The 21,857-nt window shown below is 46.9% G+C and overlaps 1 protein-coding gene across 5 annotated transcripts; it reads right to left on the bottom strand.

The window, feature by feature from the left end:
* Positions 1 to 245: 245 nt before the first annotated feature.
* DDB2 (damage specific DNA binding protein 2) lies at positions 246 to 21,317 on the bottom strand. Of its 5 annotated transcripts, none has more exons than XM_075065335.1 (11): positions 21,179 to 21,317; positions 17,363 to 17,550; positions 13,377 to 13,507; positions 11,902 to 12,093; positions 10,848 to 10,993; positions 7,650 to 7,749; positions 5,845 to 6,022; positions 3,554 to 3,699; positions 3,187 to 3,351; positions 2,245 to 2,290; positions 246 to 1,178 (listed from the first exon to the last, which is right to left on the bottom strand). In XM_075065335.1, the coding sequence occupies exons 2-11, from the start codon at positions 17,535 to 17,537 to the stop codon at positions 934 to 936; spliced, it is 1,524 nt and encodes a 507-aa protein (XP_074921436.1). In that variant the 5' UTR covers positions 17,538 to 17,550; positions 21,179 to 21,317; the 3' UTR covers positions 246 to 933. The 5 variants fall into 5 exon arrangements, with proteins under 5 accessions (XP_074921436.1, XP_032638078.1, XP_074921437.1 ...); XM_032782187.2 differs by lacking the exon at positions 10,848 to 10,993 and adding an exon at positions 8,845 to 9,011; XM_075065336.1 differs by lacking the exon at positions 21,179 to 21,317 and adding an exon at positions 20,886 to 20,951.
* Between the last annotated feature and the right edge of the window lie 540 nt (positions 21,318 to 21,857).

Here is a 21,857-nt window from a genome sequence, read left to right as displayed (position 1 = left end):
CATTTCTATATGTTTTATGATTCTCTTATTATTTTTGTCTCCTGCTACTCTGCAAAAAGCAGATACTTCAGTTTGTAAGTGGATTCATCTCATTTCACAAGAGCCTTTTGTAGGAGCAACATTAGCACATATGCCCCCCAGCAGTCTGCTAGCTGTCAACTCCTGCTGGGGTGGGCTTAAGAGCCCCTCAGAACAGGCCATTCATCAAACTCCCTGAGGTGGCAACTCTCCCAATGAAGCAAGCCTGTTTTGTACAAAACTTTATTAACACTTGAATATTATAAAAACCATGAAATTAACAAAGCCTCCCAGTGGGGCCTGAGCGTTGGGGAGGGCAGATACTCCACCTATGCCCCAGGCAGCATTGTAAACAGGCTAACTTTCAAACATAAAAACTTGTAGGTTAATAGAAGCCCTGAGATATAGCTATATGAGAAGGGGGGGTGGGGAAGACCTCAGGTTCCACTTTGGGAACACTTATCCCCACATTTTGGAGTACAAGACTGAAAACATGGCTGGCTGGTACACTGCATGAGAGAGACTAATGCTCTGAAGATATAAACTACAGCATCAGCAGAGGCCCAGCTCAGCCCTGGCTGCTCCCACACTGACCGCATATCCCTGACACATAATTAAAGAACAAGAATCACACATAAGCATAATGCTGCTTTTTGTGGTTCCATCAAATGGATGCCAGCACAGGACATGCTGACATTCAGGCTCCCATAGTGCTTGATAAAATGTGTCACCCACACAGGAGGAGCTCAGCAATGACACTACCCTCTAGAGAGGAAAGCAGAGAGTACAAGCAGCAACTTCCTACCCAGCAAGGAAGGACAAAGCAAAAGGCTGGGTTCCCCTCAGGGTAGATGTTGCGCACTATGCTGGAGCTGGCTTTGTCCAGCATAATCTAGAAAGTCTGGAGGTATCTGCTCAATCCTCCAGATCCTTCCGCTTCCTGCCCTGTGATTTAGGATCTTTGCCCTTTCTTTTAGTCCCCTTTAGTTCCAGAGCAAGCAGCTCCGTTTTGAGTTTGCTTGTCCTTGGGTTTGACTGCTTCTGCAGTCCATGCCTGGACAAGCTCCTGCTTCCCATTCCCTGCTCTGTCATAGCTTTCAAGAGATGCTCCTGTTTCTTGGTCACCATCTCTTCCCGGCTCCAGATCAGGATGTTAAAACCTATGGGAAAAAATTCAACACTCAGAAATTCTGCAGCAGACATAGTTTCTAATGGGGGAATCACTGTCTGTACCAATTAAATACAGCGTTCAGCTACTGCTCAAAAAAGAAAGTATTTTTCTAGCCATGTCCCGTCATTAAGGATTGTGTAAACCAGTAGTTAAACTTTTGTACTGGTGACCCCTTTCACACAGCAAGCCTCTGAATGTGACCCCCTTATAAATTAAAAACACATATTTAACACTATTATAAATGCTGGATGCAAAATGGGGCTTGAGATGGAGGCTGACAGCTTGCAACACCCCATGTAATAACCTCCCGACCCCCAGTTTGAGAATCCCTGGTGTAAACCATTTCTTCCTGACATTGCCTCCACATAGTCCTGTTGTAGAAATCATGTACCTTTTAGCCATATGGTCATGGAAACTTTTTGAGCAATAACTGGCAATTAAGGGGCATGATCAATTAATTCCCTTGCCCCACAATTTCCGTGGAAAGAAAAGTTCTACCAAAGATTCTGCAGTCAGATCAAATCAGACCTCGATACGGCCAGCTTCCCCAGATCCTAGGGGGCCCAAGAACGGCAGGGCCTCTTTGGATATAAAGCATGTACATGTGTAATAACCCAAAAGAAGTCAGGCAAATGCCAGTCAGACCAACAGTAGAGGGCAAAGGGCAGGGACTTCTTTCATCTCGCTTCTTGCAGCATTGCCATACAGCCGATAGATGGCAGCAGCACCCTCTTCTAGGGAGGCTGCTTTCCCTTGAAGTTAATTGCCACAGTGCACATTTTAGTGGATGTTTTCAAAATGCTTTACAAACCATGGATTAATCCTGGGGACACTAGAGTTTGGAGATAAGAGGATAGGGTTTTAACTTATTAACAGAGAAGAAAACTCAGTCTCAGGGAGTATCAATGACAGAACTAGGTTTAGAACTTAGGAGTACATCACTTTCAGCATATGGCTGTCTGGAGAAGCCAGTCTACTCTTTTCTGAGACCAGAACCCATGCTGTCCAGCTGCCCCAATAATAAAATAAGCACAGAGAGCCAGAAACCTACTTACCCATACCAGAAGCCAGTGTATCTCCCATAGGGTTAAACTTATTGAGCTGCAAATGTAAACATATTGACAACTTATCAGCTTCAATGCTTATGTAACACCATCAGACAATTTGGGAACTAGAACATTCCCTAAAGTACACCACAAAAAGGCTCACAACTGAACATTGAACTGTTCTGCAAAGATCAGCTGCCCTTGGCTGGCATGACCCTACACCCCCACTGCTCAGAGCTGCAGGTGGCAGGGAGCTGGCCAGCATGGCTTTACAACCCCTCTCTGCTGCATGTTGGGAGTGAGCAGGCTGGATCCTCCTCTCATGTTGGTGTAAATCAGGGGTAACTCCACTGAAATCAATGGAGTAAGCAGTGTAACGCTGGTATAAAAATGAGGAGAATCAGGTCCAGTCTTCCTGCTCTGCTCAGCTTCTCCTCAGTCTGATCCTGTAGGGGAGTCAGCCCTGTGGGAGCTCAGTGTGCTACTGTACCTGGGATGTCACTTTCTGCTCAGAAACTGCTGGTGGGTGGGACGTGACATGAGAGCTGGCATCATGCTAACATAAGTTACTTCCTCCCTGGGACATGATTGTATTTCACAGCGACTCCTATGCACATGGCCAGGAAAGGACCAACTAACAGATGGAGAAGCAGCAACCCAGGTGACTCCTCACATGCCCAACCCTGGATTCACTCTCAGGAGACTTCCCCCCCAAGAAGCTGTTCACACATATTAGTTGTCACAGCCAACCTTTCTGAGGCACTTTTTCGCATGGCCAGTACACAGACTGTTCCCTGCACAGCACCCTGCCAGGATGCTTCCTACAGTATGAGTGTGAGCCTGTGTTAGGAGATTTTGGGTCTTGTTCCTATCGTGTGATCTCCCTGATACTCAGGTCTTGGGTACAGTTAAGGGCACAGGGGCCCTTTCAACTCCAACACCCAAGCTCACCGAGATAATGCCAGATGCATTTGGGTCGTGGAGCTGGCACACCATCTCCCCAGTGTTTCCATCAAATATATCAACAGTTCGCAGTTCATCCACTGTGTATCCTGGGAACTTAGGGTCTGGGTAGCGACCAGCCACAATGAGGTCATAACGAGGGTGCCATGTTGCCTAGACATAAAGCAGATGGACAGTGGTAAACAACTCCAGAGGAACACAGCTAAAGACTGATATGAATCAGAAAGAGCTGTGACTCCAGGAGTGTGAGCTTTCCCACAGCAGTGCCCTATTCTGAAAAGAAATTGTACCAAAACTTTTTCCAACTTGCTACTGGCATCTGCTGTGATATTTAGACTGCGCTTTCCTACCTCACCTTGATAGGCGTGAGGTGCTGGAACTGCCGATGCGGATGTGGGATCAGATGCTGTGGTTTGGTCCAATCTGAAGAGGAATAGACTCGGATCTCACTATGCTGGTCTGTGGTCAGGAGTTTAGCACCATCCGTTGGGCTGAAATAAGCTGGGAAAAGGGCAATAAAGCATACAGAAGATCACAATCCTGTGGCCATAGACAAAGAAGAGGTAAACAACACATGCCCCTAATTTGTAAGCACATTACAACTTCCTAAATAGTTATTTTAAAAGAGCCACGTGCCCCAAGGAACAAGACTCTGTCCCTCTCTAGCCCCTTTTTTCCAAGGAACTCAAAGATCTTTACAAATATTAAACTGAAGTTTACAATCCCTGGATGCCAGGGAAGTACCATCATCCCCATTATACAGATGGGGAAAAAAGACAGTGAATGGGAAAAGAACTCACTCAAAGTCACATAATAAGCCAGTGAAACAACTGGAAACAGAACACAGCAGACACCATCCCTCCAATGTTGGGAACAGAACCAAAAGAATCTTGATTCCTAGTCCCTGTTTTTACCAAAGGAACTTCAGCACAAAATGATCTGGAGTATCTGCCCCAACAAATTCCACATTCTATCCGCAGCAAACTTCCGTGTTTTCACATTAAGCTCTGAAGGGCAGCTCCCCAGGAACTGCAGAAGATTGAGCCATTGAAAACAGACATTTTATTAAACAGGACGACAGTACATTTAAGTTACGTTAGAGTGGATTGAGAGAAGACCCTTGAGAATATTTAAAGATTAGAAACCATACCTTGTAGTGATATACTCAAGGACCTCAGTCAGTTTATCTTAAAGAGAAGATTAAACCGTGACTTTCTTACAGTCTATAAGTACCTACATGGGGAACAAATATTTGATAATGGGCTCTTCAATCTAGCAGAGAAAGGCACAACCCAATCCAATGGCTGGAAGCTAGACAAATTCAGACTGGAAATAAGGCATACATTTTTTTACAGTGAGGATAATTAACCATTGGAACAAATTTACCAAGGGTCATGGTAGATTCACCATCATTGGCAATTTTTAAATCACAACTGGATGTTTTTTCAAAAAAACTCTGCTCTAGGAATTATTTTGGGGCAGTTCTAATGGCCTGTGTTAGACAAGGTCAGATTAGATCAGAGGTTGGGCAAACTATGGCCTGTGGGCCATGTTTGGCCCATGGGACCATCCTGCCTGGCCCCTGAGCTCCCGACCAGGGAGGCTAGCCCCCAGCCCCTCCACTGCGTTCCCCCCACCCCCACAGCCACGCTGCCATGCAGGGAGTACTCTGGCCTGCTGCTCCTGCCAGCGCAGCTTGCGCCCACCAACCTCCAAGGCTTTCCAATAAGCCACTCCTGTCGCTCTGAGCAGCAAAGTAAGGGGGCAGGGAGCAGTGTGGTTGGATAAAGGGGAGTTCTGGGGGGCAGTCAGGGGACAGGGAGCAGGGGGCGGCTGGATAGGGGTTGGGTCCCCAGGGTGTGGTTAGGGGCAGGGGGGGTCCTGGGGGGAAGTCAAGGGACAGGGAGCAGTTGGATGGGGTGGAGGTTTGGGGGAGGGGGGCGATCAGGAGATGGGGAGTTGGACAGGCGTGGGAGACCCGGGGGGCCTGTCAGGAGGCAGATGTGTGGATAGGGGTTGGGGCAGTCGAGACAGGGGGGAGGGGTTGGATAGGGGGCGATCCCAGAAGGGCAGGTCAGGGGACAAGGAGCAGGGGGGGTTGGAAGTGGGAGGGGGCAGATAGGGGGTGGGGGCCAGGCTGTTTGGGGAGGCACAGCTTTCCCTACTGGCCCTCCATACCGTTTCATAATCCCGATGTGGTCCTCGGGCCAAAAAGTTTGCCCACCCTAGACTAGATGATCACAATGGTCCCTTCTGGCCTTGGAATCTTTAAGCATCCCTCTATGATCAGCAATAGTTCAGGATGAATTAGCCAGAAGCCAATGAGAAGGTGTTAAGGGTGACACCAACACTTTCGTACAGGACTTTCAGATACAGTTTATGTTCAGTGTTTGAATTTAAAAACTGAACAATTTTAAACTGTTCAAACTCAGGCTTGCTCCAAAATGATTTCATTTTTTAATAGACACACACTGAAAAATATGAAAGAAACAGGATTGACACACATTTGTGTGAGGGAAAGTGGGGCACAGAAAACCCCTGATGGACACAGGTCAAAAAAGACCAAAAGGGACAGACAGAAACCCAGAATAGATGGGTAGATTGGTGGGCACAGAGCAGAGAGAGAGTCCTATCTCACTGACCTACCAGCATTGACAGGTTTGTCATGAGGCAGCACATGAAGGAAACTTGACTTGTCTTTGATGTTTCTCAGGTCCCAGATTTTGACTGTCTGGTCCACAGAAGCTGTAGCCAGGAGCCAATCACAGCGCGAGTTAAACTCCACATGAGTCACTTTCTTCTTATGTAATTTCAGCTTCCAAATCTGCAGTGGAGGGAAACAAGGTAAGATGTGTGCGACAGCTAACAGCAAGCAGGTGCAATCCATGCCACATGAAGAACTTCCAGCACTGCTCTGGTACAGAGAGCCTGAGAGATTTAGACGGTGGAGCTCTGACCACTCCTTAACTTGCATACTGTACCACCCCATTTATCCAAAGGTTTTGGGACTGGTAGTAGAGCTTGTTAGCACTGCAAGCCTTGACCCTAGAGCATGGTGCAGGTGCAGTCTGGCTACAGCCTGTACTACAAACCCCACAGCATGGAGATCAGACTCATCTATATGAGGCTGCATTTTCCGTTTCTGACATACCCCAAATTTCAGAAAGCCTTAGACAAGGTCCCTCACTAAAGATTCTTAAACAAAGTAAGCTGTCATGGGATAAGAGGGCAAGGTCCTCTCATGGATCAGTGACTGGTTAAAAGATAGGAAACAAGGGTAGGAATAAATGGTCAGTTTTCAGAATGGAGAGAGATAAATAGTGGTGTCTCCCAGGGGTCTGTACTGGGACCAGTGCTGCTCACCATATTCATAAATTATCTGGAAAAAGAGGTAAACAATGATGTGGCAAAATTTACAGATGATGCAAAATTATTCAAGATCGTTAAATCCAAACCAAACTGTGAAGAGCTACAAAGGGATCTCACAAAACTGAGTGACTGGGCAACAAAATGGCAGATGAAAGTCAATGTTGATAAATGCAAAATAATGCACATTGAAAACATAATCCCAACTATACATACAAAACAATGGGCTCTAAATTAGCTGTTACTACTCAAGAAAGATCTTGAAATCATTATGGATAGTTCTCTGAAAACATCCACTCAATATGCAGCAGCAGTCAAAAAAAGTTAACAGATTGTTGGGAATCATTAAGAAAGGGATAGGTAATAAGACAGAAAATATATTCCCTCTATATAAATCCATGGTATTCCCATGTCTTGAATATTGTGTGCAGATCTGGTCACCCCATCTCAAAAAAGATATATTGGAATTGGAAAAGGGCAACAAAAATGATTAGGGGTATGGAACAGCTTCCATATGAGGAGAGATTAACAACACTGGGATTTTTCAGCTTGGAAAAGAGACGACTAAGGGGGGAAATGATAGAGGCTGTGTCTGGGATTTGGAGTTGGGAATGCCAAGGACTTTGATCCAGCTTGTGACGAGCCCTGGGGAGGAAGTGGTTCTGTCAGATCACACCCCCATGACACTCCCATTTTTCCAAAGAGGTTTCTGGAATGTGTTCATTGCTAGGGGAATTGACACCTTCAGGATGTCACAAATTCTGCTCTCCTGAGTAATCAGACACTTTCAATGCAGGCAGATACCATGATGTGGTCCTTAACTTGGAATCACTCTTTGAGCGATTACTGGTGTGCGATCCCCATCTTGGGAGGAAGGACAGGCAGTTTCTAGTGCACTGCAGAAGGGCAAGGAGCACCATCTGGCAGATACTGGGTGGATTCACATCCCTTGAGGTTCAGGATGCATGCTCCTCTTTCTAGGGACCCTGCTCCCAAGATAGACATGGGCAAAGAACAAACAAACTATCAGGGTCCCTGGAAAGGGGAGAGTGCGAGGCAGGGAAGATGAGAGGAGCCATACAAACCTCTTCACCACCAGTGCTGAGCAGGACCACATTACCCACGTTATCACCTGTCACCACGGTCCGGCAGCTCGCAGACACATCAACACTGCAGTACCAGAAACTAGAAGAAAAGATACATAGATCAGCACCAATTCCTGCAGACAGGTATTGGGAGGGGAACCCCTAAATACAGCCTGTCCCTGCCTTTCTACAGAGAGGGACTGCAACTGACTCAGAACTGGGTCTCCCATGTGGTGGAGTGGGACTTCAACCATCAGTCCAGGGGCAGAGTCCACCAAGGTAGCTTTGGGTTGGTGACTGATGTGACATCACTTCTGAGTTATTTGCCAAGTAAGCTTTAGATAGCAGGAACATGCTGGAGCAGTAGGACGTAGCTGAGGCTGAGTGGCCACTTCCCACCTGCATACTGAGACAGCTTGGGAAAGATCAGGACCACACCTGAGACTTTTACATAATGTGCAGAAATTGATTTAAAATGAGCTTTCCCACACGGGTGAAGAAGCTGCAGGGAGTTGCTACAGACTCTGGATTGGAAAATTTCAGGTCTAAAGCTCCCCCAGTAGACCACTCCAGGAACTAAATCAAACCCAGGCATTTGGCGGCATACTGCCCCAACCCACACTATACTGAGTGAGGAGAAGGGTGAATTCTCTGACATGCAAGGATTTCTTTGCAAAGCTTTGCCCTACAGGGGATTTTCACACTGGAATTCAAAGCCCTGGAGTCAGAGTGGCAAGCCTGAAAACCCAACCCCCACCTCCAAAGAGGTAGCAGAGTTATCACAATAGGATTACACATGTTTCTGCATAAATGTTATTTGGTTTAACCTGCCCTATAAGCTTAGCCCAGCTCATGTCAGACAGAACACTGGCCTGACCATCTAGCACCTTGCTCTTCTCCTCACCTGCACCCTTTTAAAGGAAAAGTACACGCCCAGGGCTGCTGCTGTCCAAAAGATGCCAAAAACTATATTACCCATCATGCACTGGAACAGTAGGAGTCTAATTGTCCTGAGCTTGCCAAACCCTTGGAGCAGGACTACATGCCTGTCCCTGTATCACACAACACTGAGCTCACTGACAGCCCCAGCAAATATGCCTAGTCCTAACAAAGGAAGGTGACATCAAAGAGAAGAAGAGGGAGTACAGTATAAATAGCATGGAGCAGAGGCACAACCCTGCCTGCCCCTCCTCACCAAACATCATGGTACTCATGGCCACAGCCTGGGGTGCGGGAGATCACCTGCGCCACATTGCCTTCCAGATGCTGCAGACTAAGGGTGCCATCCCCTGATGCCACATAAAGCTTCACTGCCTCAAATGGGCTGAATTTCATGCCTCCAAGGGAGCCTCCTGGCCCTTTCTGGAACACAGACAAAGAGAAGGGGCACCAATGTTATTGGGGAAGGGAGGGACATGGCAGAATGCCGACCACCTGGAAGTGAACCCCTCACTCCATAGCTGAGATACACCAAGTTCATGGAGTCTATTTCCCAACAAGAGTGGCACTAAAGAGTCACATTTTATCTAGTCTGTTACTAAATTGAGGCTATGTCTACACTACCGCAGTAAGTCGACTTAAATTAGCTGGAGTTGATATAGCTTAGGTCAACTTACTGCGGTGTCTACACCATGCTGGGTCGATGGGAGATGCTCTCCTGTAGACTTATCTTACTCCTCTTTTTTCCGGTGAAGTACTGGAGTCGACCGCAGAACGCTCTGCTGTCGATTTAACAGGCCTTCACTACACTCACTAAATCGACTCCCGGTGCATTGATCACAGCAGCGTCAATCCAGCAATATGTAGACACAGCCTGAGAATACAAATGTTTTGGGCTTGCAGGTTCTACCATCTGTCTTCCCAAACAAAGCAAAGTCCCCTCCAGCAGCACAGTTTTCTCTAGCTCAGACTATGGGATGTGGCTGTGGTAACCACAACCTGAACCACCACCGGGCCTGGAAGGGCAAGAACACAAGCAACATTCCATGCAGAAACATACAAAACCCCAAACACAACTTGCACCACATTCTTCCTGTAGGGTCTTCCTCCACAGAGTCCCTGCAGCAGCTTCCAGTGTGTCACGTTTGGTCTTTCCCAAGGTGCCAGCAGGCAGGAAGAGAGCTGTGCAGGGAAAAATCCTCACTGCTGATTGCATGGCAAGGGAAGCAAAGGAATCCTATCCCAGGAACCATCCCCAGCCTGTTTCTACTGAGCCAACAGGTGGAATCCTCACACACCAGAGAGCAGAAAGAGATGGGGCTAACCGGAAGACACAAAACCCTCTGATAGGCAGTGCATTTCACCTGCTTCCCACAAAGTCACCATGTACCAAGACCTCATCCTCAATACTGACTTTCAAGAAGCCCCTGAAAAAAACAAGACCCCTCCACAGACCCTGACCTAACTAATGGAAACTGGATTGACCTCCCCTTCAGACCTAGTCGTCTTCATCTTGATCAGTAGCAAATATTACAGGAACATGTGAGGCTCTCCCACCCCAAGGACAGAGCATGTCTTTTCCTCCAGGCCCCTGCTGTTCCAGGGAGTCATCTGAATGCTAAACCTGCATCTCCAGCATGGCTGCAATAAACTATCCCAATGGACCTCTCCAGTTTGGGTTCACCCTCTTCCCCAGGAAGGACTGCAGCTGGAGTAGACACTTGGGAAACATGCTACTGGCAGGAGGCATGCAGGGAAAGAAAAAGAGGGCAAAGTGGAACTGGCATCCTGATGCTACAGGCTCATTCCTAGGACTATTCTCTGACTTTCTAAGCCAACAGGGCTTGCAGGAGTACTACAGGAACTCCTCAGAGGACTCTACAGAGACCCTGTGGCTAGTGAGAGCAGCACAGCCAACAGCTCAGAGGTTAAAAGGTCACAATGACACCAAGCCATTGAAAGGCACAAAATTGAGGAATTCTATTGGTGCCCTCCAAAACTAACAGGAAGGAATAAAAATGGAAGAAGAGTCCCTCCTTTGGGGCAACCAAAAAGTCAGTATTCTTTCCCCTCCTCCTACACCTTTAATAGGAAAAATAAGAGAGATAGGCTTTCAAAAGACACAGATTCTGGAATTAAGAAGAGGTGGAGGGGAGCAGAGAGGCAGCTCTCATGTTTCAGAAACAAGTAAAGCTCCCCCTCCCTGTGCTGCCACTGCCAGCAGGAGGCAAAAGCCCACAAAATTGCTGTGTTTCTTACTCCCAGTCCTCGGTGCTGGTGAAGACCCGGAGTGTATTGCCAGTAAAATCCTGCAGGGTGGTAGTGCCAGCAATTGATGATGTGTACAGCTGACTAGGATTAAAAGGGTTAAACTTCATTCCTGTGATGGCCCCTCCAGCTCCCATCTACAATGAAGGGGATGAACAAAAAAGAAAAATCACTAAGTGATGGGGAAGGAGGAAAGTCCCTTCTGCAAATTTGTATTCACCACTGTGTCCCCAACGTCAACACTGACACAAGCCTTGGCCTCTCAAGAGACAAAGGCAACCTTCATCTCTACAAGTCATGCCTTGGCTGAGCAGGCGACCTGACTGGGGAGAAAAGTACAATTCCTGCAGTTCCAGGGCAATGCAATCCCTAGCTGGCCGTCACCATGCTACACAAAAAAGAGCACAAGACAACTAGGAATGGGACCTAGGAGTCTTCAGAGGATGATCATCCTCTGTCCAATCTGTATTCATTTGTTAAGCTGAAGAGCCACAGGTCCTGATGTGAAGACTATGAGCCCATATAGAACTGGGATTGGAATGGGATGGGCATGCAAACCATTCAAAGTCACGGGGAGTCACTCAACGCCACTCCTTCACTTTACCAGAAGGGATTTTCCTTTCTTCCACTCAAGATGCTTCCTCATCTGACACAGAACAAGAAGGTGAGGAGGGGGAGATTCAAGCCTAGAAAAAATAAACCCTCTCTGCACACTTCTTTTAGATTTCCTTTTTTCTTCATTGTCCCACTAAAATGTCTCACCAATCCCCAACCCATCCTCCCCCCCAAGCATATAACCTGAAGAAACTTCACCGTAAATTCTACAAACAAACCTCAATTCTGACCTGCAACCCCCACACTGCCAGTCCGGGGCCTCACACACAGATCCACCACTGTATCTCAGTCCTGTAAGATCAGGATGGTGCCTGCTGCTATTCAAGTCCTGGGCCCCTCACAGTTCTCACACTGCATCTCAATAATGAGCTGCAGCACTCTACGCTGTTCCAGTCCTATCCTCCTGCCCAACCCACACTTAGTGACTTACTCCTTTTATGAAACAGGTTTTATTCAGTACTTCATAGTCCCACAGGATGATGTCTCCACCTTTGGACCCCACAGCCACAGTGCTGGGGTGAGTTGGATGCCACTCCAGACATGTCACTCTCCTATCAAAGGGATTCGCTGTTCGGAAGAGGCGGTATGAAGTAAGAGAACGCACAAAGGGAAGCTGGAGACACTGTTACGAAGAAAATGAGACATTGGGATCTCCACAGAGCTGGAAGTAGGTCTCTGAATCTCTCCAAAAACGCTTACAGACTTTGTATGCACACCCTTCTACACACACTTCCCAGGGAGTTAGCAAAGCCAGACTGATCCCTGGGAATATCAGGGAGAAACTCAGCCCAGCTTTCTTCACTCTCACAGTGGAGTTTACTGTCAAGTGGGCAGATCTATAGGGTTCTTGTCTGCCCTATCTTGTACCATAAACACAAGTCAAACTGGTAGTGAGGGGGTCATGCCACAAATACCCCCAGTGACAATCCAGTGGGAGAAAACACTCTAGATCTGTAAGGGGAGCTGAGCCCTCTGGGCTGGCTAAGAGGGGACGATAACTGGTATCATCACACTAACATGGCAGATGGACATGCTTTCCTCACAAGAACAGACTCTAACAACTACATTTCCTCCTGTTATGTATTTACTGAGCACCCAGAAATGTTATGCTTCATCCAGAGACGTAAAGACACTGTCCTTCTTCCAAAATGCTTACAAAACATGACACAATAAGACATAAGGCTAACCGAAATGGGGCTGGGTGGGGAAGGCAAGACAGTGACAAAATCATGTGGTTATTTAGCTAAAGCAAGTGTACAGACTGGATGAATTTTTAAATCAAAAATATAAAACATAAATGACCTAGAAAATAAACCTATCCTGGCTGATTTACTCTTTGTGGACATTACAGGAGAAGTTAATCCTTAAGGAAGGACTGAATGAGTGGAGAATTATGGCTTCAAAAACCAGTTCAAGGAAGGCATTACATACCCTGGGGAAACACGGAAAAAGGTGTAGAGATGACTGTGAGAGAAGTTAACAAATGGACATTGAGACTGGCATTATTAGCAGAGAGGAGCAAGTGAGGTCAGCATGATATAGGACTACGTCAGATAAGTAGGTGGAAGCAATATTGAGCCGGGCATCAACTGATAGAACAAGCTTACTTTTTAATGCAGGAGAGCAGAGAATTAGTAGAGGGATTCAAAGCAGGGACTTATGTGTCACTGATGAACAAGGAAAATTATCTCAGCACTTGCATTTTGTATGGATTAAGGGGAGATATGTGATGGCGAATCACACTATCAGCACATTACAGTAAGATTTTTGGTCATTTTAAAGGCGTGGAAACCATGAGCCCTGGATGAAGCTCCCTCATGTGTGTTCAAGCTACCTATGTCATTTTTACAGGAAACTCTGTTGGGAGCTCAGCTGTCCAGTAGAATAAGAAGCAGACCACCTCACCTGCCTGAGCTGTGCTCGAATAGAGCCACCCAGCATGTTCTGGTAGATGTAGTGGATGATGCTGCACTTCCTCTCCACCTGATGGAAGAGCACCCCTGTGTTTCCGAACATGGAACCGCCTTCAGCCCAGCCTGCCAGACAGCAAATCAGGGAAACTTACTGACACAGACAAGCGAATGCACGTCATGCTCATTCACTACACTATACTGGGGAGGATGGCTGTATTTGGTGCTGAATCCAGAAGTGATCTCTAGCCACAAGAGAAAGGACCTCAAGCAGTTCCTATGAGTGTAAGGGCCAGTAGCCTCCTGCAAAGCACAATGCATCTCATAACCTGACAAATCATTTGCCTGGTTTCCTCTCAACATGTCTCTCCTTGTTAAAGATTCATCCCAGAGCAAAGGAAAGGAGAGGGCTATAGTGATTTTACAGGGTATGGCTCGCCTGAGTTTCTAGAGGCTATATACATAACCCTGATATGGCAAGGAGACACAGAGCCTGAAAACAAGACATGGGGAGTGGGATAAAGGGAGAGAGGAACTCCCGAGATCAGCATCTCAACCAAAGTGGCAGGGGAGAGATCAGACCTGGGATCAGCAGATAAGTGAGAGAAATTTAACAGTTACAACTGAAAATTCCCAAATTGTGAATTCCAAACCACTTCCCCTGCACCTGAATAAGAATATTCCACCAGCTTGTGCTGTAGTTCACACAGCCTGCCTATGGCTTGATGTGTTTTGTTTTTGATAAAAGACCTATTGGCACCTCATAGAATAGCCTGAAAACCTTTCTGTTCAGGGAGAATTCTGCTGAGCAACACAGCATGTTTTCTGTATTTTGCTAGTGCTTCAGGCTTAATCATCAGGGACATCTATGTGAAAAGAGAGCCTGATCAACCCCACGTGTGTGACCTAAACATCCCCACAGCAACCGACTGTAACATCCCAGCGGATCCAGGCATCAGATGGGGAAGCAGAACAGCAGATGAATCTGTTAAGAAACAAAAATCTTATTTTCATGAAAGGATTTATATTAATACAAAACAGGAGGAGAGAAACAAAAAGAGTATTATATATAACAAAAAATATCCTTACTTTATGAAACACTGAAGCCTGGAAATTAAGAAGTTCACACACACACACACACGCATGATTACAGCAGGTCCTCATCATACCTGCTGTAGTTTTGGGTGTAAGAGCATTTCCATTCTAACTTCACATTTTTACAGATTCTTAACACTCAAAGACTTTCACTGCTTGAAGTGAAGGGAGGTTTTTTCAAGGCTTGGGTCCTGTCAGGAAGTATATCGATAGATATAGATTTTTTTTTCAAAAAAATTGATCTTCACACATTTTTTAGTTTGGGAAGAAGGAAATCCCACAAAACAGTACTCCCACTGTGAGAAAATTCCAACTTTGCTTTTTTAAGCAGGGCAATAGCAGAAGTGGGTTAAGTCTGAAGTGTGGCCTAAGTGGAGGCCTTTTTGGGAACTCAGTCTTTGCGCTTAGTTAGAGAGAACCATTTTTTTAAAACTTCTCATGGATTGAAAAATCACTTCTGGGAATGCTCTGTGGCAGAACCTAATGAAGCTCCCTCCACTTCACAACAACACTGTGCTTTCTCCCAGCTGACCCTAACCAGAAAGTTCAGGAAGGGACATGGGCTACTGCAAAGACAGCTGTAGCACTATTTGGTTGCACAGCTGCTCTGCATCTCAGTAGATTTTAAACTCAACCTTATAGAAATGCAAAATACCTACCGATGGCTTTAATCAGCTCTGCAGTGTATTGCAAGCCTACATAATGCAATTACAGAACTCAAAGTCACCAAAATCATTTAATTGTTTATATTGTTCAAGAAGTTGGATTATCCTGTCAACACAATAACTCCTCTTTGGGGACTAGTTGCATGCAGAGTCTCAGATTTTAAAGTTTACATAATTTTTTAATTATCTATGCATCAAAAATTATTTCCCCACTGGGATTTTTTTCCAAACTGGGTAAAAATTAAAACTCACCTTTTAGATTGGGATACAGAATGGAAAGGCTCAGCCTCAAAATATTTTTAGGTAAACTGTAAGTGAAAACACGATTGGCCTCATTTTCAAAGGTACTGAATACATACAACTCTCAGTGAAGCACACTGGAACTGGAGAGGTTTAGCAACTCTAAAAATCAGACCTGGAGTTATAATGAAAGTCATGTGGTAACATTAGCTACAGGAGATTTGTTCATTAACTATGAACTCTATAATAAGCAGAATTCCTCTAAACAGGATGTTTTGCTTCAATTTCCACTGTTCACATTAGTGCCTGCTCCAGCCTTTAGTCATACACCAAACAAACTGGGGCTTATGAAATATAGTGAAGATGCCATCTTCAACGGCGCCATCAAACAGATATTATGAGAACTACCCATCTTCAACAGTTTCTGGATCCTTAGAAGGGACATCTTCCAGAAATATTGAAAGGAAATAACTCTGAAGATCCCATAAGCAAATTATAGGATTCAAAATGATACCCGTGGACATGAAGAGACACAGAGTTCTTATTCTAATTGTAAGCCTGCACAATTTCCTTGATACTGGAAAGACTAAGAGTATGTCTACACTAAAAACTTTAAGCTGACCTATATTAGGTCAATTTACAGCCCCTGCAGTAATTACTGTGGTGGTGCATGTCCACACTACTCTCCTTGGGTTGATGGTGCATATCCTCACCAGGAGCACTTCCATCATCCTCAGAGGGGCAGTGTGGGGACCAAATGCCCAGTCTCCCAGCTCCACTGGTAGCTCCCTGCCAGGAGCACAGCTGCACCACAGGCTCCTGGGCTCCTGGCAGGCTTCCCCGCCCCCACCTCAGCTCCCCATTCTCCACTGGGAGTAAGGGGGGGAAGCCACCCAGGAGTTCTCATTCCCAAGGAACAAGGTTCAGCCACCCCAGCTTCTCAGGCTGCCCCTGCCCCCTTCCTGCTGGGACAAGACAGCCAACATTCCTAGACACGGGAGGGAGGGAGGCAGAAGCCACCTGGAGCTTCTTCACTCCCTGTTCCCCGCTGGTAGTGGAGTCTAGCTACCCACATCTCCCAGTCAGGAGCGGGATCCATTCGCACCCTGGATCCCAGCCAGAAGCTCTCCAAGGGACCAGGGGGCAGCTGGGCTGGGAGCCATGAAATTGACAAGAGAGCTAATGGTGGATGTAAGTAACACAGTATATACAGACAGACACTGCATTGCCCTAACTACACTGACATAAGCACTAGGCCTCTCCTGGAAGTGGAGTTATGATGTCAGTGTGGTAGGGCACTTACATTGGCAGCTCAAGGCTGTAGTGTGTACACTGACACAACCTGCCATATAAGTTATATTGATCTAACTATGTAGCATAGCCAGACCTAATATTCACTCATCTCCTCAGCAGAAAGATTTACCATCTACCTAGAGCACCCCTCTAGCTCCAACTTTTGTGCAGCATCTTGCTAGTGGACACACCATGCTCTCCAGATGGAAATGCAGGTTTCGACTGCATGATGTACAATACTAACCTTCTGATTAGGGAACAGCATGAAGAATTATATAATGTCACGTTACCAATATTGGTCTGTCCTACTTCAGAAATGAAGCAGCAGAAGTTTTTCTGAAATTCCACAAAGCTTAGTCACTTCTCAGTGGGCAGTGATGTACACTCTGCTGAGACCAGTTTTAGGAGAGATAAGCAACGACTTTCATAAAAATGCTGCATACGCACACACGCATGCACATAAATACACACACACACACTCAGTACAGCTTCCAAACGACAGCTGAGAATAATGCCCCCACATATCTCCACCCCTCACTTAGAAACATAACCCAATCCAAAAAGTCCTCTTTGAACAGGCTGTTGGTTCCTTGACATCTCTCAACCCCAGATCTGAAAGTTTGGTTTACGCCCTTCATTCTATAAAGGCCTGGTTGGCAGAAAGAGTGAGAATCTGAGGGAACATTACCAATTTTCCCTGAGGGCTTGGCTGCTTTTCTCAGAAACAATCTTTTTGCTTGCGGCTCATTCTCCAGTTCTCCATGGTCTCGCTTCCTCTTCCCAGTTGATTTTGCATCTTCCTCTCGCTGATGCTCATGTACCCTCACATGCTTCTTGTCCTTTGACTGGTTCTCAGGGGTCATTCTGTCTGCCCCACTAAAAAAAAAAAAAGTAAGGAAAGTAGGATCTGTCATTGCTTCTGGCTTTAAGACAGAAAGTTGGAGTGCAACATGCCCTGACAGCCTAAAAGTGGGACATACCTGTACTACCCTTCATCTCTGTAATACTGGCTTTTTACTTGCACTGTTGTGGGGAGAGATATGGGGGTCAATAAATGGCTCTTTACACCTTCATTAAAATGATTGGCTTCTAAAGCAATGCGGTATCTTCTGTTTCTACAGAATTCTCAAGTTTGACATCTACTGAGCTGCACAAAGTGCAATAGCAGTCTTTGCAGCACCCACATTGCTACATGAGCTCCCTGGTCAGGCTCAGTGCTTTTTGAAGAGGACAAGGCTTCACTAGGCTCTGCCACCAAGCATGGGGAAAATTATTTTTCAGTCAACTCAAATGGACATCCATGAATCAAGTTCCTAGATACTATGGTAATGAGCAAACTGAAAATGCCGGACACTCCCTGCTTTTACATGACACACACATACAGATTTTGGGACACAACACAATTTTAGTCTTCTATTTTAATGCTCTTTTCCCCCAACTCCGAATCCAAAGTGAGAAGCCTTTTACTCAGTTTTCCTCTTTGATCTAGGAAGTTCCAAAGTAGAAAATTTCAATGGCAGATCCCAAGGGGCCTCTATGAAAAATATAGTACAAGCTGATCCTTTGACCGTAATATAGTTTATTTTTAGTTTGTGAATAAATGTCACTGATGTCTCACTATAGCTAAACATAGTTAGGCAGGCACTGTGAAAGCTTCCCCAAATAGCACCCCAATGCTGACTTTCCAGCACTCTGCTATTCCCACCTGGAAGCCCACACAGCTCTGACAGTCCCCTGCAGACCCTTGCTATTCTAGTCCTGACCACCCACCCTCCTTCCAGCTCTGCTGATGCCCCTCACTTCTGACCTACAGCACACCCTGTTATTCTAGCCCTGAAGTCTACATCCAGGAATTGGATTAGTTAGCACCGATTCCATTCTGTATAATGGCCTGAATGTTTCCAGAACTGTCCCACACACACTGTTGCCATTGGTGTCTTATGACCTGGTTTAGAAAAGAGCTGAAGTGTGAATCAGGCACTGTGAATGCCACAGGCACCATCCAACCCCAGCAGGAAAAGTACATCTGAGGCAGAAACAACGAGGAGACTAACACATTTATTGGGGCATAAGCTTTCATGGGCTAAAACCCATTTCATCAGATGCATGGAGTGCATAAGCCATATAATATTACAGCACATGAGAAGATGGGAGTTGCCTTACCAAGTAGGGAGGGTCAGTGCTAAAAAGGCCAATTCAATTAAGGTAGAAGTGGCCTATTCTCAACAGTTGAGAAGAAGGGGTGAATATCAAGAGAGGGAAATTACTTTTGTAGTGCTAATGAGCCCAATGCAATTGAGGTGGACATCACCCATTTCCAACAGTTGACAAGAAGGTGTGAGCATCAGTAGAGAGAAAATTACTTTTTGTAGTGACCCAGCCACTCCCAGTCTTTATTCAGGCTTAATTTGGTGGTGTCCAGTTTCCAAATTGCGTTCAGTTCTGCAGTTTCTCATTGCAGTCTGCTTTTGAAGTTTGTTTGTTGAAGAATTGCCACTTTTAAGTCTGTTATTGAGTGTCCAGGGAGACTGAAGTACTCTCCCACTGGTTTTTGAATGTTACAGTTCTTGATGTCTGATTTGCATCCATTTATTCTTTTGCATAGAGACTGTTCGGTCTGGCCAATGTACATGGCAGAGGGGTATTGCTGGCACATGATGGCATATATCACATTGGTAAATGTGCAGGTGAACGAGCCCCTGATGGTGTGGCTGATGTGGTTAGGTCCTATGATGGTGTCCTTTGAACAGCTATGTGGACAGAGTTGGCAACAGGGTTTGTTGAAGGGATTGGTTCCTTGGTTAGTGTTTCTGTTGTGTGGTGTATAGTTGCTGGTGAGTATTTGCTTTAGGTTGGGAGGTTGTCTGTAAGCAAGGACTAGCCTGTCTCCCGAGGTCCGTGAGAGTGAGGGATCATCCTAAAGGATAGAAGATCTAACTGTTGAGAATAGGCCACTTCCATTTTAATTGAATTGGCCTCATTAGCACTGACCCCCCACTGGCTAAGGCAACTCCCATCTTTTCATGTGCCGTAATATTTATACTGCTTATTGTATTTTTCACTCCATGCATCTGATTAAGTGGGTATTAGCCCATGGAAGCTTATGCCCAAATAAGTTTGTTAGTCTCTAAGGTAGGACTCCTCGTTGTTTTTGCTGATACAGACTAACACTCTGAAATCTGTAGATTCCTGTGGCACCTTATAGACTAACAGAGGTTTTGGAGATGCATGTAGTGGAAATTTAGGTTGATGGATTTCCACTCCATACGGCTAAATGCAGTGCCTTGCATGGTGTCAAGTATCAGAAAGGTAGCCACGTTAGTCTGGATCTGTGTCTGTGCAGTATGTAGATTCCTGTGGCACTGCATTTAGCCGTATGGAGTGGAAATCCATCAACCTAAATTTCCACTACATGCATCTCCAAAATGTCTGTTAGTCTATAAGGTGCCACAGGAATCTACATACTACACAGACACAGCTCCAGACTAAGACGGCTACCCCTCTGATACTTGACTCTGAAATCTGAGGCAGAGTGTGTGTGAGGAGACATTGGACTGTCACAAAGCCCTGGGCTGGCAGCATCATGTGAATGGTCTTCCACGATTCACCTGGCTGATACCTTTTATACTTACAACCAGGCTCTGACGTGTTAGCTAGAGCCCATCTCCCGCAGTGCCCTCCTGGCACTCCTCTCTGGAAAGGGGAACATTTCAAAAGCTGAAGGGAACGTGCTAGGGACAATGTTAGGAAGAGGATTCACCAGATGCATCCTGGGAAGTTTCCATGTGCTGTCTGCACATACAGGGGCGGGGAGAGGAGGGGGACAGGAGCCAGGTCTCCTAGGTTCTACTCCTGACTCCCCCAGTGCCTCATGGTGTGACCCGCGACGAACCCTTCCCCTCTCGGAGCCTCAGTTTCCCCATCGGTCTCAGGGCGATAACCGCTCAGTCAGGACAGGGCAGGGGGCGCGAGCGGGAGGCTGAAGGCACCTCAGGAGTCCGGGGCATGACCCCGCCCCACTCCGGGGGCCGCTGGCTGTGAGGCCGGTCTCCCGCCAGGGAGGGAGGACTCAGGCCCTCACGCTGGGACTAAGGCAGGGCGGGCGCGGGGTCGCTCATGCGTCGCTCTCCCCGGGCCCGGGGGGGGGGCTCGGAGGCCAGGAGGGGCTTCGGGGGATCCCGCGTTCAGCGCGGCGGGGGCGCTCTCCTCACCTGCTTCCCGCCGCGGCCTCCGCTGCCCGACCTGGCCCAGCACCGCGACAGCCCGGCGCGCAGGGCGGGGGCGGGCCCTCCTCGGCTGTTTTATAACCCGGCCGCAGGGGACACGGGGGGGCGCCCAGGGTCTAGATTCCGCGGAACGGGAAGCGGCCGAGCTACTGCCCCCCCCCGCTCCGCGTTTCCTGCTCCGGGCGCTCCCGAGAGAGAGGAGACACCCGGAAAGGGCGTGGGTGACCCCAGGCCGGCCCGCGGAGGGGAGCGAGGGCCCAGGTGGCTACTCCCCCTACCTCCGTTCTTGTGGCCCTGGAGACTCCACAGAGAAGCAGGGGCGCTGGCGCCGGCGCCAGGGCTCACCCCCCACCCCAGCCTCAAGGACCGGAGAGGCACCGTTCAGGCTGTGGTGCAGCGTGGTGAACTCTCAGCTAGCAACCTTCAGACACATCTGATCCCGCATCAGCCACTGCTCAGCTTGGCTGTGTCCTTTCCTGCTACACACTACTGGGCCCCCTTACACACAATCGGCCCAGCAAACCTTACTAGAAACTAGGCCGCAACACCCCTCACTCCCAAATCTTCAGCTTCCCAGACACGAGCCCTGATCTAATGCGGGAAGCAAAGAATATGTGGACAGTTATTTTGTTTTTTAGGCCAGAAAGCAGCTGTGCAATTATTGATTAAACAATGCAAACTCCAAATGCTAGGTTTTCTCAAACACCTGCAGTTACAGTCCTTTCTCCCCAGCAGGCTGGGCCACGCAAACATACAGCAGCGGATGTCTGTCTGATTTTTACCAACAGTTTCAGAGTAACAGACAAATGTAAAGGACAATTACCAAGCTCTACAGAGCCTTGCACGATGCTGGGGTCAAGAAGTCACACATAAAACAAAAAAAAAATGGGAATCGTAATTCCAGGATATCTTTGGCAAACATCCCCCAAATCCCACAACTTCCCAGCTATGGAAATA

This window comes from Chelonoidis abingdonii, chromosome 4 (genome assembly GCF_003597395.2).
Source record: "Chelonoidis abingdonii isolate Lonesome George chromosome 4, CheloAbing_2.0, whole genome shotgun sequence".
Lineage (NCBI taxonomy): Eukaryota > Metazoa > Chordata > Testudines > Testudinidae > Chelonoidis > Chelonoidis abingdonii.
Note: the sequence above shows the minus strand (reverse complement) of the source record. Positions and strands in the feature narration are given on the sequence as shown.